Source organism: Echiichthys vipera (genome assembly GCF_963691815.1).
Source record: "Echiichthys vipera genome assembly, chromosome: 11".
Classification (NCBI taxonomy): domain Eukaryota; kingdom Metazoa; phylum Chordata; class Actinopteri; order Perciformes; family Trachinidae; genus Echiichthys; species Echiichthys vipera.
The window spans coordinates 27,443,147-27,462,493 of NC_139836.1; the positions used below are offsets into that span (position 1 = coordinate 27,443,147).

General features: G+C 39.4%; 1 protein-coding gene across 1 annotated transcript; it reads right to left on the reverse strand.

Annotated features, from left to right (window-relative positions):
- Positions 1 to 863: 863 nt before the first annotated feature.
- On the reverse strand, positions 864 to 18,696 carry tk2 (thymidine kinase 2; the record flags this gene model as incomplete). Its single annotated transcript, XM_083922487.1, has 10 exons — positions 864 to 1,696; positions 2,468 to 2,548; positions 3,629 to 3,708; positions 5,126 to 5,214; positions 6,250 to 6,323; positions 6,481 to 6,570; positions 8,364 to 8,417; positions 10,237 to 10,311; positions 10,565 to 10,602; positions 18,510 to 18,696. 10 exons carry the CDS (start codon positions 18,694 to 18,696, stop codon positions 1,610 to 1,612), a joined length of 855 nt encoding a protein of 284 aa, XP_083778613.1. The 3' UTR covers positions 864 to 1,609.
- Between the last annotated feature and the right edge of the window lie 651 nt (positions 18,697 to 19,347).

Here is a 19,347-nt window from a genome sequence, read left to right on the forward strand (position 1 = left end):
TAAGTTTTCAAAACTGTAAAAATAATATACTGAAACAATATGAAAATGTTTGAGCAGAAAGTAAAGGATAAGATGTTTGTTTTGAGTGTCATTGTGCAACTTCTCTTTCACACATGATCGTTTTGTAAGACGTGTTTATTTTTATTTACAATTAGTCTTACTCTTATGCAAGTTATTTAAAAAAGAGAGTGTGTGTGTGTGTGTGTATAATATATGTATTTTCCTACTTGATGTGTTTAAAAAGGGTATAGGCATAAGCGAGAGCTTCAGCCTCCACCTGTTTCAGGTCGTTGATGGATGTGATATATGTGATGTGTTAATATGTTTTTGTTGTTGAAAGTCAGCCTGAAATAAACTTCAAATTTCGAATGTATATGAATAATAATAAATAAACTAAGGTCTTTAAATGTGTCAGTTCGGTCCAAAAGAAATCCAACTCCTGATCAAAGAAATGAAATGATCTGTGACCGATCATTGTTGCTTTCTTTAACAGAACAATGACAACGTGTGCTCGGATGAGAACAAACCTACACTTCAAAATAAAAGCTCTGTGGAGCTGTGTTAATGTGTGACAGTGTTATCCAGTATATTTAGTTGTGTGATTATTTAATGATCAGTAATCATATGCCACAATAACGAAGCATCTGATGTGTTTTCTGACCAACTCCACCAACTAACATATCTGACCAACACGCAGGAGCATAATATGCTTCCGACCCAAATTGGGATTACACAACATATTTATTAATATGACAAAATATGTACAAGATGGTCTTACATTAAAAGAATTGCACGGAAACATTTCAAGCCCACATGGTCTTCATTAAGTATATATATACATTTATTGTGTAGCAGGTGGAATGGTGGATGTGTGTGTCACTGACACCTGATGTACCTGAGGGTCCCCTTGTGAACAACTGCAATCTGCTTTGACTCCATCCTGTGTTCAGACTCACTCAGGTTAAAAAGCCAGACACGCATTATAAATATGGGCGGCAGTAGCTCAATGATCGGTGGTTCGATCCCCAGCTCCCCCGGTCCACATGTCGAAGTGTCCTTGGGCAAGAGACTGAACCCCGAATTGCTCCCTGTGCTGTGCATGGGTGTGTAAATATGGTGTGAATGGTTAGATTAGATAGTATGTAGATGTGACAAGTAGTGTGAAAGCACCTTGAGTAGTCAGAAGACTAGAAAGGAGCTTTATAAGTACAAGTCCATTTACCATAAATATCTGGCTCACTGCAAAATGTCAATTGTGAGGATAAACTTCAAGTGCATTACAATACACTGCGAGATGAGAAGCAAACTAATGCGAATGAACTGAACGAGAAGATTCCTCACAGTCAGAGGTGACAGTGAGGAGCTCTACAAACCCAAACCAAAGTAAATGAAGAGCTGAGGGTCAGGGATTTGACTGGGTCTGGAGTTATTTCTGAAGCATAGAAGATGACTTATCTACATTTTTGGTAAGGATCCTTAAAATGTGAGCATCAGCCCTTATGAACACATAATGGCTGAACTACAGAGTTGTCCCATGGAGAGAAATCAGTTGTCACATTTCTAAAAAAAAAAAAGAGTCTGAGAGTCTGTGTGTGGATGTGATTGGGTGTCAGAGAGAGCAGGCTGCTAGGATCTTATCGCGGTTCTCTTCGTACTGGTGCAGCATCTTCTGAAGGTCATGGTCAGCAGGAATTACCTGCACACACACACACAAATACACACATACATAATTCAGAATGACTAGCCTTGTGAGTCCATCCTGATCTCTGAGCTCCATTGTATTTTACTCTCAGATCAGTCTGGTAACGTGCGATGGAGAAAATTTGGAGAGGTTTTTCAGGCGACCGAACCAATGAGCGTTGGTTTAGAGGTGGATTTAAGTGAAACGAGAAGAGACTGTTGAGTGTAAACAACATGGAGGCTTCCACAGATGAGATGAGCAGCTGCTCACTAACTCTTTTTTCTCTGGATCCTTCTGTTGAATATGGACCGGGCTCCTGAAATTGGGCCTTTTATCCTTAAATTCACGTTACACAAACGGAAAATATCCTTTACCCACATGTTGTTTACTTTCTGAGCTTTGCCTTGATCTGATTGGTTGATTTGGCCCTTATGTTGGTGACAGACAGATGGTTTATCCAATCAGCAACCAGTTAATTCGCCCCTTACCAAAAGATCTCCAAACCAGAGTTCCCAGATGGATTTGCTGAGAAAATGAGACTCAACCCATCTGGAGGAGTCAGGTTAAGCATTTGCTGCAGGAGGCAAACAGAAAATATTTGAAGCTCGCTACGATGCCAGGACATGCAACAACTGACAGGAGAGATAAAGCAGAGATGCATTCGGTCATAGCTGGGAATACCACCAGTCAGCAGAAAAGAGTTCATCTGCGTGGTTGTTTGAACTACCTGTACAATATCTACACAAACCACAGACAAGAGCTGCCAGGACGTGAGTGGACACACACCAGAACCGGAGCAGGGAGTGGGGAGGAGTTACGCCTGATGAGCCAGTCCTCATACAGCTGGTTGATGGAATCCAGATACTCCTAGTAGACAGATGGCCCAATAGTGACCAATTCACAAAAAGTTAATCTTCACACCCTCGAAAAACCCTTTACTTTCTCTTTAAAGTTGTACTCCATAAGATTCACATCTAGTTCATTGTCTTTTAATTTTGGTTTTTAATCGTCTTTCTCATTGTCTTGTCTTTTTGCTGAGTATTCACATCCGTGTGTCTGTGGAGACATTCCCTCTCTAGTGACGCTGCTGACAGCGGTTGGTCTGTCGGCCCAGATCCTCACTAACGCAAAAATCGAGAACTTCACACTTCTGAGTCAGGCTTGTAGTAAGGGCAGAAGTGTAATAGGAACATGTGTGTGTGTGTGTGTGTGTGTGCGCAAGAGTATGTGTGTGTGTACTTACGAGGGGAACATGTAGGGGATGGACTGGAAGTAGAGAGGTGAATGTGCTTTAATAAAGTTTACATAAGAGCAAAAAAATACATAGGCGAATAGGTGAATGAGGCACACACACACACACACACACACACACACACACACACACACACACACACACACACACACACACACACACACACACACACACACACACACACACACACACACACACACACACACACACACACACACACACACACACACACACACACACACACACACACACACACACACACACACACACACACACACACACACACACACACGTACACACACGCTGACGTTGTGAATCATAGGGGCCACCTGTGTTTCTCTGGAGAAGGAACACACTGCTGTATCACTGAACACTGATCAGCCAATCACCGTAGATCCAAACCCATTCAGAGTGATACATCACCTCCAGAGTCTCCTAAATCCCTTTGGGGCCTTTTTTTTGTCATGGAAACACGGCGAGTGAACGGCCATTTGAGAGGGCGTGTATTCTATAGTGACCGTGAACGTGACAAGATGGAGGCTCTGAAAGAACAGGCTCTTCTGCATCTACATCTTACTGCCACAGACGGACGTTAGAAACAAGGTATCTCAAATCTAATGGAGTACAACTTTAAGTTGGTGGACATTTGTTCTGTGAGATGAAATGAAATCCTATGTTTGAATGTACATCCTCACCAATGGAATGACTTTCTCCTCCTCTCTGCATCTCTGTTTTAACCTCTCATGGCAGGTCTGAGGAGACGTCTGCAGATAGACTGAGGGCAGAGGAAACGGTCACAGAACATCATGTTAGACAGTGTTTATCCTGCTTTCAGTGCCTGACTGACTTAAAAGTGCTGCATAAGGGGGCGGCAGTAGCTCAGTCCATAGGTGACTTGGCTGTGAACCGTAGGGTCGCTGGTTCGAGTCCCTGTTTGGACCATGAATGGAGCGTGGACTGGTAGCTGGAGAGGTGCCAATTCATCTCCTGGGAGGTGCTGAGCAAGGCACCAAACCCCAACTGCTCAGGGCACAGGTCACTGGCAGCCCCCGCGCTCTAACATCTCTCCATTAGTTGCATGTATATAGGTCCTGTCTGCATGTGTGTGTGTGTGTTTATTTCGGGCCTGTGTGTGTGTGTGTGTGTGTGTGTGTGTGTGTGTAAAATGAAAAAATAGAGTGACAATTGAATTTCCCCATTGCGGGACGAATAAAGGAATTCTTCTAAGAAACGTTTGTAAGTCACTTATGATTTCCAACATGGGTCCTGATGATGCACAGGAGAGCAGAAACAGACTCGGTGGACATGTGGACATTGCTCTGATTGGCTATACCCTTTCAGGCATCTGCCAAGGAGGGTCAAAGGTGCAGTCACAGCACCATATTGCCTCATACTGCATGTCCGGGGTACAACACATGCGCAGTAAAATCTGGTCTGCTGTTTTAGAAAGGCACAATAGCAGGCGCACTGATTGAATTATTTCACTGAGACGTCCGCAGTCTGCCTTGGGTCAGAATATATTGTATATGAAAAATTTAAATAATAAAGAAAATGTATGTTGGCCAACATCCACTTGAGTCAGACTGAATGCAACCAATCAGCACCTAAGAAGAGAGCATCCCATTAAAGTGTAATTCAGGCACAAAATCATCCCATGGTCTTTTTCGGCACTTTCATACATCAAATAAGCCATCGAGACAGTTTTTTTACCTGTATGAACAATTAACGGAGAAATCAGAGAGTCGCTAACAGCCGGACGTGGCTAACACTGATTAGCTCGGGGCAGTACGGTGAAGGCATTCAAACGTCTTTTTTAACCACTAATACTGTTCAAAATAACAGCAAACCTCTGCAGCAGCATGAGAAGAGTCCTTACACAGAAAACAAAGCACCAACAACGTAGTTAGTAAAGCCAGAGTTTATTAAAAGAGTGTTTTAAAGTCTTACCTACTGGCCCCTGTACCAGCTCCTCTCATAGTAAAGTCCATTCAAGTGGATTACCAAAGTCAATCCCAAAGGAAGGAGCCCATTGGTGCTTTGTTTTCTGTGTCAGGACTCTTCTCATGCTGCTGCAGAGGTTTGCTGTTCATAAGTCTTCATATTAGAATGTAACTGTATTCTCTACGAATGTCTGTCAGGAATCGTATCTTCATTTATTGTGTGTGTTGTGTCTCTGCTTTGTGTATTCTCACCAATCAGATCCACAGGAATAGAAATGTTAGTTGTGATCCAATCAAACCACTCACTCAGGACAGCATAGTCCACCTCTGGCATTTTCCCACTGAAACAACACACACACACAAGTAAATCTACAAACAGGACATTATCAGCATTTGCCATGTCAGTATGCTGTCACAATAGCATCTGCTGTTTATATGCTTTAATAATTGTGGCTTTACTAGGTAATGTTGGTCAATGCTAGCACCTTTATTTGTCAGGTATAATCTGTATACTATGATAGAAGATTTTATTGATATTTCCCACCCCCAATATGTTGTTTCCTAGGAAACACCTGACGGAGAACATCCCAGCTCTAAGAGGTATCTAATGGAGACAAAAAGCTTAAAGGTTGAATATGAAGAATCTTTATTAAAGCTATATTAAAAAAATATATATACTAATATTAATACACCCACAGGGACGTTTTGAAGGGTACAGAATGAAAATATGCTTTTCCATAAAAAATATGTATTTAGTCTGAATTAATATTTAACACATTTTTTGATGGGTTTGACAATGACTTTCTGTCCCGTTGTGTTTCCATTGTAGCAGCCAATAGCGTTGGGCGTTGCTGGTTGCCAGGGCTGTCTGTTGTTGGGTGCAGCTACTGTAGGTGGGCACAGGGTGAAATGAACTTTGCCATTCAAACGCACGCCCACATGGCTACGCTTCTCCTTGATCGCTAACATCACTTTCATCTTTACTTAGCTAGAACAGATAATGCTAACGGCTAATGCTAACTGTCAGTCAATCTCCTCTAATACTTGTTTTTATGGTGCAATTTGTCAGAGTAGATGGGTTCAAACAGGCTCAAACAGACTCCGGTCTCCTGTAGGCTACTGGGCCGGGTCTGACAAACCTGGCAACTTGACATGTGGAATTATTTTTTGTTGTTGCGACTACGATCTTGAGACTCTAGATGGTGATGTTCTGCTCATTCTCCATATTCAACCTTTAAACGGTTCTGCAAACGAATCCATCAAACCAGCGTGAGAGTTGATCTGAAACTGTGCTGTATGGATCTAGACATTTACACATCTAGACCTCGAGTCTCTTGGTCTGATCCAGGTATGGAAGTTTCTTAAACCACAGATACCTTCTGAAGAGATTCTCCACAAAGATGTACTTGGCACTGAAGATGGACCTCTCCATCATCCTGACAGGGGCTGACTGGAACCAACAAGAAACTTTCAATTACAAACGCTGACTTCCTGATAAGGTCATATGTTTGAACCACCAATCAACAGCTACCAGTGTGTTTGTCAGCGCTGCAGGTTGACAGGGTGTGTATCCACTAGTACACAATAAGAGCTAACGGTGCACTTACTATGGCTGACAGGTGTCTATCCAGCATGGTGAGTTGGACATATGTCTGCAGTGTGATGCCCCAGCGCTCAGGATCCTGGTACATGAGAGCCTGCAGGGACAGGTTCAAACAGCTGAAACAACCACCATGGCAGACGCAGAGAACATCAACTACACTGCTGGACGCAGATCTACAAGGTGTGAGGTGGATAATCATGGTCCCCACACAATAGTGCCCCGCTGCAAAGCACCAGGTGTAGGCCCTCCAGCGCTGGGACTCATCTCCAGCCCCAAGACCCATGATGGAAAATCACCACTAGCGGTCGCTGTCATGAGGTAGCATGCATGGGATCATGGGAGTTGTAGTCTTTACTGCAGAGGGAAATCTTAGTAATAATGTTTTAAAGACGAGTTGCGACTTTTAGTCACTAAAGCATTTCATTCTAATGAAATAGCCGCAACACTTTGTGGTGGTAACCAATATAACTTAGTATGAAGCGGGGGCGAATAAGCAAGCTAACTGGCTAGCCAGAGTCAATAAAGGCCAAGCATTCACTCCATGGACTGAGAGAAAGAAGAGAAACGCCATTCAAACGCACGCCCAAATGGCTACGTTTCTCCTTGATCGCTAACATCACTTTCATCGTTACTTAGCTGGAACACTGGCTAACGCTAAAGCTAACGGTCAGTCAAACTCCTCTGTAATCCTTTTTTTATGGTGTGATTTGCTGGAGGGGAAGGGTTCAAACAGTCTCAAACAGACTCTGGTCTCCTGTAGACTACAGGGCAACAAACCTGGCAACACGACTGCTGGAATTATTTTTTGTTGTTGCGACTTTGATCTTAAGACACTAGATGGCGGTGTTCTGCTCATTCTCCATACCTTTAAGGAAAACTTTGTGCAGTGTGTGCATTATGAAGTTTATTTAGCGTATCATAAAAGCACAATGTCGTCATCTCAACCACAAGCTCCCAGTTTACTTATCCACTACTTATCCTAAATGAATGCAGGTTTCCCTACACCCACTGACCCTATTTACTGCAATCAAACTTTTGAATATACGCACAGAACTTATAGTGATGCATAAAATACAGCTGAAACCAAAATATCAGGTGGTGTAACTTAAGTACCAATGCAACCTTAAAAGCACTGGTCCAAGACTAATAATGTATACATTTAAATTGAAATGCAGTAATGAGTATAGGGTAACCTTAAGCTCAGTGAGTGCGCCCTAAGTAAATGTCATTTAGACCTAGTAATAAATGTCTAATTTTCTCTGCTGTGTTTAGTATTACACTTAAAGAACTATTTCTTATCCGCTAACCCCATTAATTGATGGCATAATGGATCGAATAGTCGATTACTAAAATAATGGATGCAGTCCTAGATCAGAGAATGACTTTATGAGTGTGTTGAACGCCATTGTAATATTATGTATTATTATACTATAACAACATTATGTCTTATTATATTATAATAACATTATGTCTTATTATGTTATAATAATATTATGTATGTTGTCCTAACTTCATAAATAAAATATGGGGTAATCTATCATATCCTCCTGATGTAAACAATTTCCGGTGTCACCGCTTTCTCCAAGCAGGGGACCCAAGGGGTCCGACGGAGGAGACGGGTCGGAGCCCGGAGCTCTGCGGCCAGACCCTTCTCCATATCCGGATCAACTGGGTAGATGAAATGGAAAGGGTCCTTTCCTCTCTTCCCTCCATCTAACCAGGTAGTCTGTCCGTCCCCGACTTAAACAATGCAGCCCCTCTACTTTACTTTTGTTTCATTTCAAAAGTCCTATTCTAATGCACCATTACATGTTAGGCATGACCTGATTTCAAAAGTCTGATGTCAGGTCAATATGACGACAACAACAACACTGTCATGTACAATACCAGAGGGTTCTGTCCACGGACATTCCTCCATTTGGCGACTGGTTCTGTAAGGACCTGTAACAAGAAAAGGGACCAGAGTGTTAATGAACTCTTCCAGTGTCTGGGGTAACAGTAACATGCTGTGCTGAAACACTGGATTTAGAATTCCCATCTGAATGTGATAAGAAATGTGCACTTGGACTCTGCATTTTTTCCTTTTCATTGCGATTTTCTGACTGCCAACATTTCAAAGGAGGGATTGTGACTCAAAGTATTCTGCCAATGAGGGACAAGGTGTAAAAACACTACATACTTGTTTTATTAGAAGGCTTTTAACCCTTGTAATGTGTGTATATGTGTAAAAATTACCCTTTTTTAATATTTCGGAACAAGGCTTCATGATACCCTCAGAAACAACTTTTTTTTAACACACAAAAATATGTTTTCAGTAACACACACACACACACACACACACACACACACACACACACACACACACACACACACACACACACACACACACACACACACACACACACACACACACACACACACACACACACACACACACACACACACACACACACACACACACACACACACACACACACACACACACACACACACACTCACTCACTCACTCACTCACTCACTCACACGTTGACGTTGTGAATCATAGGGGCCACCTGTATTTCTCTGGAGGAGGAACACACTGCTGTATCACTGATCACTGATCAGCTGATCACCGTAGATCCAAACCCATTCAGAGTGATACATCACCTCCAGAGTCTGGAGACACGGCGAGTAAACGGCCATTTGAGAGGGCGTGTATTCTATAGTGACCGTGAACGTGACAAGATGGAGGCTCTGTTATAGTCTGATCACATAATTACCTATTGTCTTAATTTAAGGCAATATAATAAGTGAACGTTTAAAAAGTTTTATAATTGAAAATGAGTAGTATATTTTAAGATGGGTCAAAAAAACAACATTTAAAACAGTGTTTACATGTAAATGACTGTATAATAAGTTAGTGATGAGGTGAAAAACAATATTGGATGATAGTCATTGTATTTTGGGTATTTTTTAATTAAATCAAAGGTCAATATGACTCGCTAACACCAAAAGTTGTTGGCAGCTTTAGGGCGTGATCACACTATCCTCCCGGACCACGACCCGGACTTTAGGGTACTTGTCCCCCCTCCCTCTCCCCCCCGCGCCCCAGCCCCGTTTGTACTCACACTACCAGGGCCTCGGCCAATACTTCTTGCTGTCCATACGCCTTCAAGCCGTAACACGTCACACGCATTGATCGCGTGTGTGTGGCTTTGTTTACAAATCTTTCCATAGACCTCGGAGTTTTTGTGCGTCTTGTCGACTGTTTTTGAATATTTTCATCCGACCAAATCTGCAGTAAACACAACGTGAACCTTTCACCACCATTGTTGTTGTTGTTAAATGTCCGCGCATGGTCCTTCCTTCTATTTACATGTCCGAACAGGCGGACATAACGCTACTGCCGTAGGGCTCGTGCTCGTGCGCGTACACGTGCGCACGCTCGTGCTCGTACATGTGCAAACGGCTCCGCTAAAGCCCACCTATTTCAAGCGGGCCGTGGCGGCCCAGCTGGCCCCAGTTGAGCGCGGAGCGGGTGCGCTCACACTACTTAAAGGTACTAGACTTTAGCTGAAAAACCGGTTTTGGCCGCGGCCAAAAGGATAGTGTGATCAGGCCCTAACACATCACGAGGGTTAACACTCAATCCAACCTGCATCCTCATGCCCCTTGTGTGATACAGCCATGTTATAGCTCAGTAACAACTAGTGTGGTACTTCCTGGTGGGAGCACATTCACAATTATGCACAACTTTGCCCTATAAGGAGTTTTGTTGTACCTCTATATTGCTGGTTTTGCTGAAATACTTCAGACATGTCGTCTTCCCACTGGCAATGTTCCCCTCAATGCAGATCTGGAATCAGTGACGGAGTCAGATGTTAACAGGCCGGTCCACAGAAACGATGAAGCATAAGGACATTATTACAATCTGAGGTATGAGCTTGTGTTTTAGCATGAAATGAGTGTTTCATCACTGTAAAATAGGTAACAAATGAAAAGCACACTAGAGACTGCAGCCAATATTATGAGTGTAGCATGTGTGTACTGCACTGTGAGGAATGAGTGCAGGGGAAAAAAAGATTACAGATGCTCGCGGGGAGACTCACCACTGGTTTCTTATCAACTCCATTCCGTACCAGCCTCCCTGGGAAGGAAGACAAAAAAAGGGAGACAAGAGTTCACTTGACACAACTCCCAGTGCTGGCCCCTCTCAGATCAGTTACAGCGAGGCCGCAGGGACAGGAATATGTTACAAATGCAGAGCAGGTAGCCCACGGTAGTGTGTCATAGAAGCAAAGAAATGGTGTGGTGATGTGTATCATTGTATTCCAGGACATCTAACATAAAAGGAAATCATGATTGTGAGGTAACGCTGCTTTAATATGAGAGCTTTAAAGTCATAATCCGTAAGATTTGTAATACCTTGTTTCTAGCGGCCTCTTTTGCAGTGAGCTTTAATTGCAGGTGTATGTTACCCTCTGAAATACACACACACACACACATACACATACACATACACATACACACACACACACACACACACACACACACACACACACACACACACACACACACACACACACACACACACACACACACACACACACACACACACACACACATTGACGTTGTGAATCATAGGGGCCACCTGTGTTTCTCTGGAGGAGGAACACACTGCTGTATCACTGATCACTGATCAGCTGATCACCGGAGATCCAAACCCATTCAGAGTGATACGTCACCTCCAGAGTCTCCTAAATCACATCCACTCCTATCCGGCTGTTAAGCCTTTCAAAATATGATTTCTGGGTCGAGCCTGGTATTTCTCCAACGCAGCAGTGCTGTGTTCCTTATTGTGTGAAAAGATCTGAGTTTTTAAAAAAACAACGTTATTGTCATTTGACCTCTTTCTTATGGATGAAAAACATGTCTAACTAATGTAATAACACATCCATGGCTGTATTATCAGACCTATAATAATGTAATAACACATCCATGGCTGTATTATCAGACCTATAATAATGTAATAACACATCCGTGGCTGTATTATCAGACCTATAATAATGTAATAACACATCCATGGCTGTATTGTCAGACCTATAATAATGTAATAACACATCCATGGCTGTATTGTCAGACCTATAATAATGTAATAACACATCCATGGCTGTATTATCAGACCTATAATAATGTAATAACACATCCGTGGCTGTATTATCAGACCTATAATAATGTAATAACACATCCATGGCTGTATTGTCAGACCTATAATAATGTAATAACACATCCATGGCTGTATTGTCAGACCTATAATAATGTAATAACACATCCATGGCTGTATTATCAGACCTATAATAATGTAATAACACATCCGTGGCTGTATTGTCAGACCTATAATAATGTAATAACACATCCGTGGCTGTATTATCAGACCTATAATAATGTAATAACACATCCGTGGCTGTATTATCAGACCTATAATAATGTAATAACACATCCGTGGCTGTATTATCAGACCTATAATAATGTAATAACACATCTGTGGCTGTATTATCAGACCTATAATAATGTAATAACACATCCGTGGCTGTATTATCAGACCTGTAATAATGTAATAACACATCCGTGGCTGTATTATCAGACCTATAATAATGTAATAACACATCCGTGGCTGTATTATCAGACCTATAATAATGTAATAACACATCCGTGGCTGTATTATCAGACCTATAATAATGTAATAACACATCCGTGGCTGTATTATCAGACCTATAATAATGTAATAACACATCCGTGGCTGTATTGTCAGAGCTATAATAATGTAATAACACATCCGTGGCTGTATTATCAGACCTATAATAATGTAATAACACATCTGTGGCTGTATTATCAGACCTATAATAATGTAATAACACATCCGTGGCTGTATTATCATACCTATAATAATGTAATAACACATCCGTGGCTGTATTGTCAGACCTATAATAATGTAATAACACATCCGTGGCTGTATTGTCAGACCTATAATAATGTAATAACACATCCGTGGCTGTATTATCAGACCTATAATAATGTAATAACACATCCGTGGCTGTATTATCAGACCTATAATAATGTAATAACACATCCGTGGCTGTATTATCAGACCTATAATAATGTAATAACACATCCGTGGCTGTATTGTCAGACCTATAATAATGTAATAACACATCCGTGGCTGTATTATCAGACCTATAATAATGTAATAACACATCTGTGGCTGTATTATCAGACCTATAATAATGTAATAACACATCCGTGGCTGTATTATCAGACCTATAATAATGTAATAACACATCCGTGGCTGTATTATCAGACCTATAATAATGTAATAACACATCCGTGGCTGTATTATCAGACCTATAATAATGTAATAACACATCCGTGGCTGTATTATCAGACCTATAATAATGTAATAACACATCCATGGCTGTATTATCAGACCTATAATAATGTAATAACACATCCGTGGCTGTATTATCAGACCTATAATAATGTAATAACACATCCGTGGCTGTATTATCAGACCTATAATAATGTAATAACACATCCGTGGCTGTATTATCAGACCTATAATAATGTAATAACACATCCGTGGCTGTATTATCAGACCTATAATAATGTAATAACACATCCGTGGCTGTATTATCAGACCTATAATAATGTAATAACACATCCGTGGCTGTATTATCAGACCTATAATAATGTAATAACACATCCGTGGCTGTATAATCAGACCTATAATAATGTAATAACACATCCGTGGCTGTATTATCAGACCTATAATAATGTAATAACACATCCGTGGCTGTATTATCAGACCTATAATAATGTAATAACACATCCATGGCTGTATTATCAGACCTATAATAATGTAATAACACATCCATGGCTGTATTATCAGACCTATAATAATGTAATCACACATCCGTGGCTATATTATCAGACCTATAATAATGTAATAACACATCCGTGGCTGTATTATCAGACCTATAATAATGTAATAACACATCCGTGGCTGTATTATCAGACCTATAATAATGTAATAACACGTCTGTGGCTGTATTATCAGACCTATAATAATGTAATAACACATCCGTGGCTGTATTATCAGACCTATAATAATGTAATAACACATCTATGGCTGTATTATCAGACCTATAATAATGTAATAACACATCCGTGGCTGTATTATCAGACCTATAATAATGTAATAACACATCCGTGGCTGTATTATCAGACCTATAATAATGTAATAACACATCCATGGCTGTATTATCAGACCTATAATAATGTAATAACACATCCGTGGCTGTATTGTCAGACCTATAATAATGTAATAACACATCCCCGGCTGTATTATCAGACCTATAATAATGTAATAACACATCCATGGCTGTATTATCAGACCTATAATAATGTAATAACACATCCATGGCTGTATTATCAGACCTATAATAATGTAATAACACATCCGTGGCTGTATTATCAGACCTATAATAATGTAATAACACATCCATGGCTGTATTGTCAGACCTATAATAATGTAATAACACATCCATGGCTGTATTGTCAGACCTATAATAATGTAATAACACATCCATGGCTGTATTATCAGACCTATAATAATGTAATAACACATCCGTGGCTGTATTGTCAGACCTATAATAATGTAATAACACATCCGTGGCTGTATTATCAGACCTATAATAATGTAATAACACATCCGTGGCTGTATTATCAGACCTATAATAATGTAATAACACATCCGTGGCTGTATTATCAGACCTATAATAATGTAATAACACATCTGTGGCTGTATTATCAGACCTATAATAATGTAATAACACATCCGTGGCTGTATTATCAGACCTGTAATAATGTAATAACACATCCGTGGCTGTATTATCAGACCTATAATAATGTAATAACACATCCGTGGCTGTATTATCAGACCTATAATAATGTAATAACACATCCGTGGCTGTATTATCAGACCTATAATAATGTAATAACACATCCGTGGCTGTATTATCAGACCTATAATAATGTAATAACACATCCGTGGCTGTATTGTCAGAGCTATAATAATGTAATAACACATCCGTGGCTGTATTATCAGACCTATAATAATGTAATAACACATCCATGGCTGTATTATCAGACCTATAATAATGTAATAACACATCCATGGCTGTATTATCAGACCTATAATAATGTAATCACACATCCGTGGCTATATTATCAGACCTATAATAATGTAATAACACATCCGTGGCTGTATTATCAGACCTATAATAATGTAATAACACATCCGTGGCTGTATTATCAGACCTATAATAATGTAATAACACGTCTGTGGCTGTATTATCAGACCTATAATAATGTAATAACACATCCGTGGCTGTATTATCAGACCTATAATAATGTAATAACACATCCATGGCTGTATTATCAGACCTATAATAATGTAATAACACATCCGTGGCTGTATTGTCAGACCTATAATAATGTAATAACACATCCGTGGCTGTATTATCAGACCTATAATAATGTAATAACACATCCATGGCTGTATTATCAGACCTATAATAATGTAATAACACATCCATGGCTGTATTATCAGACCTATAATAATGTAATAACACATCCGTGGCTGTATTATCAGACCTATAATAATGTAATAACACATCCATGGCTGTATTGTCAGACCTATAATAATGTAATAACACATCCATGGCTGTATTGTCAGACCTATAATAATGTAATAACACATCCATGGCTGTATTATCAGACCTATAATAATGTAATAACACATCCGTGGCTGTATTGTCAGACCTATAATAATGTAATAACACATCCATGGCTGTATTATCAGACCTATAATAATGTAATCACACATCCGTGGCTATATTATCAGACCTATAATAATGTAATAACACATCCGTGGCTGTATTATCAGACCTATAATAATGTAATAACACATCCGTGGCTGTATTATCAGACCTATAATAATGTAATAACACGTCTGTGGCTGTATTATCAGACCTATAATAATGTAATAACACATCCGTGGCTGTATTATCAGACCTATAATAATGTAATAACACATCCATGGCTGTATTATCAGACCTATAATAATGTAATAACACATCCGTGGCTGTATTGTCAGACCTATAATAATGTAATAACACATCCGTGGCTGTATTATCAGACCTATAATAATGTAATAACACATCCATGGCTGTATTATCAGACCTATAATAATGTAATAACACATCCATGGCTGTATTATCAGACCTATAATAATGTAATAACACATCCGTGGCTGTATTATCAGACCTATAATAATGTAATAACACATCCATGGCTGTATTGTCAGACCTATAATAATGTAATAACACATCCATGGCTGTATTGTCAGACCTATAATAATGTAATAACACATCCATGGCTGTATTATCAGACCTATAATAATGTAATAACACATCCGTGGCTGTATTGTCAGACCTATAATAATGTAATAACACATCCGTGGCTGTATTATCAGACCTATAATAATGTAATAACACATCCGTGGCTGTATTATCAGACCTATAATAATGTAATAACACATCCGTGGCTGTATTATCAGACCTATAATAATGTAATAACACATCTGTGGCTGTATTATCAGACCTATAATAATGTAATAACACATCCGTGGCTGTATTATCAGACCTGTAATAATGTAATAACACATCCGTGGCTGTATTATCAGACCTATAATAATGTAATAACACATCCGTGGCTGTATTATCAGACCTATAATAATGTAATAACACATCCGTGGCTGTATTATCAGACCTATAATAATGTAATAACACATCCGTGGCTGTATTATCAGACCTATAATAATGTAATAACACATCCGTGGCTGTATTGTCAGAGCTATAATAATGTAATAACACATCCGTGGCTGTATTATCAGACCTATAATAATGTAATAACACATCTGTGGCTGTATTATCAGACCTATAATAATGTAATAACACATCCGTGGCTGTATTATCAGACCTGTAATAATGTAATAACACATCCGTGGCTGTATTATCAGACCTATAATAATGTAATAACACATCCGTGGCTGTATTATCAGACCTATAATAATGTAATAACACATCCGTGGCTGTATTATCAGACCTATAATAATGTAATAACACATCCATGGCTGTATTATCAGACCTATAATAATGTAATAACACATCCGTGGCTGTATTATCAGACCTATAATAATGTAATAACACATCCGTGGCTGTATTATCAGACCTATAATAATGTAATAACACATCCGTGGCTGTATAATCAGACCTATAATAATGTAATAACACATCCGTGGCTGTATTATCAGACCTATAATAATGTAATAACACGTCCGTGGCTGTATTATCAGACCTATAATAATGTAATAACACATCCGTGGCTGTATTATCAGACCTATAATAATGTAATAACACATCCGTGGCTGTATAATCAGACCTATAATAATGTAATAACACATCCGTGGCTGTATTATCAGACCTATAATAATGTAATAACACATCCGTGGCTGTATTATCAGACCTATAATAATGTAATAACACATCCATGGCTGTATTATCAGACCTATAATAATGTAATAACACATCCATGGCTGTATTATCAGACCTATAATAATGTAATCACACATCCGTGGCTATATTATCAGACCTATAATAATGTAATAACACATCCGTGGCTGTATTATCAGACCTATAATAATGTAATAACACATCCGTGGCTGTATTATCAGACCTATAATAATGTAATAACACATCCGTGGCTGTATTATCAGACCTATAATAATGTAATAACACGTCTGTGGCTGTATTATCAGACCTATAATAATGTAATAACACATCCGTGGCTGTATTATCAGACCTATAATAATGTAATAACACATCTATGGCTGTATTATCAGACCTATAATAATGTAATAACACATCCGTGGCTGTATTATCAGACCTATAATAATGTAATAACACATCCGTGGCTGTATTATCAGACCTATAATAATGTAATAACACATCCATGGCTGTATTATCAGACCTATAATAATGTAATAACACATCCGTGGCTGTATTGTCAGACCTATAATAATGTAATAACACATCCGTGGCTGTATTATCAGACCTATAATAATGTAATAACACATCCATGGCTGTATTATCAGACCTATAATAATGTAATAACACATCCATGGCTGTATTATCATACCTATAATAATGTAATAACACATCCGTGGCTGTATTGTCAGACCTATAATAATGTAATAACACATCCGTGGCTGTATTGTCAGACCTATAATAATGTAATAACACATCCATGGCTGTATTATCAGACCTATAATAATGTAATAACACATCCATGGCTGTATTATCATACCTATAATAATGTAATAACACATCCGTGGCTGTATTATCAGACCTATAATAATGTAATAACACATCCGTGGCTGTATTATCAGACCTATAATAATGTAATAACACATCCATGGCTGTATTATCAGACCTATAATAATGTAATAACACATCCATGGCTGTATTATCAGACCTATAATAATGTAATAACACATCCATGGCTGTATTATCAGACCTATAATAATGTAATAACACATCCATGGCTGTATTATCATACCTATAATAATGTAATAACACATCCGTGGCTGTATTATCAGACCTATAATAATCTGATAACACATCCGTGGCTGTATTGTCAGACCTAGAGTACTCAGCTCATCTGAGCAGAAACCAAAACAGAAAGTAAAGCTTGAAACGCACAGAGAGGTTGTTGGAACGTTATCGTAACGACTGACGACTGAAGCCGCAACACCTTGATGATGTGACCAGATACAGATCACCTGAGAACACTGGCTGAAGGAAGCACGCTGCTGACCTTATTACTGTGTGTTTCCCTCATGTTTCCCCGTGAGAGGAACCCAAAGGCAGCACTGACCTGTGCCGTGCCGCGTCCCGCTGCTTGTTCCGCTGCGGGCCGGTGTTCCGCTCCCCGCCGCTGACTGCAGCCCTCTGGTCACGTTATATCCAGCAGCACACGGTGCCGGCGGAGCCACGGCACTCTGAACACACGTGAGTCCGAGCCACCTGAACGGGAGCCTCATAACACCACCACACACCGACATCTCTGCGGACTCTTCTTCTACTGGGCTTCCGTAAGACTGGGTGTCTAAGGGCACATTGCTGCCATCCACAGGGCAAAATTAGATCCATTATTTTAGCCTAGCCATATACGGAAGCCCTAAACGGCCATACATTACATACATTTGATGTCCTCCGTTTTCTCCTGATAACCAGATCATTTTGATCCGTTTTCTCGTGATAACAGATCATTTTGATCCGTTTTCTCGTGATAACCAGATCGTTTTAATCCGTTTTCTCGTGATAACCAGATCATTTTGATCCGTTTTCTCGTGATAAGATCATTTTGATCCGTTTTCTTGTGATAACCAGATCATTTTGATCCGTTTTCTCCTGATAACCAGATCATTTTGATCCGTTTTCTCGTGATAACATCATTTTGATCCGTTTTCTCGTGATAACAGATCATTTTGATCTGTTTTCTCGTGATAACCAGATAACTTTGATCCGTTTTCTCATGATAACCAGATAATTTTGATCTGTTTTCTCATGATAAGTTCATTCTGATCTTTTTTTCTTGTGATAACAGATCATTTTGATCTGTTTTCTCATGATAACCAGATCATTTTGATCCATTTTATCGTGATAACCAGATCATTTTGATCCATTTTATCGTGATGACCAGATCATTTTGA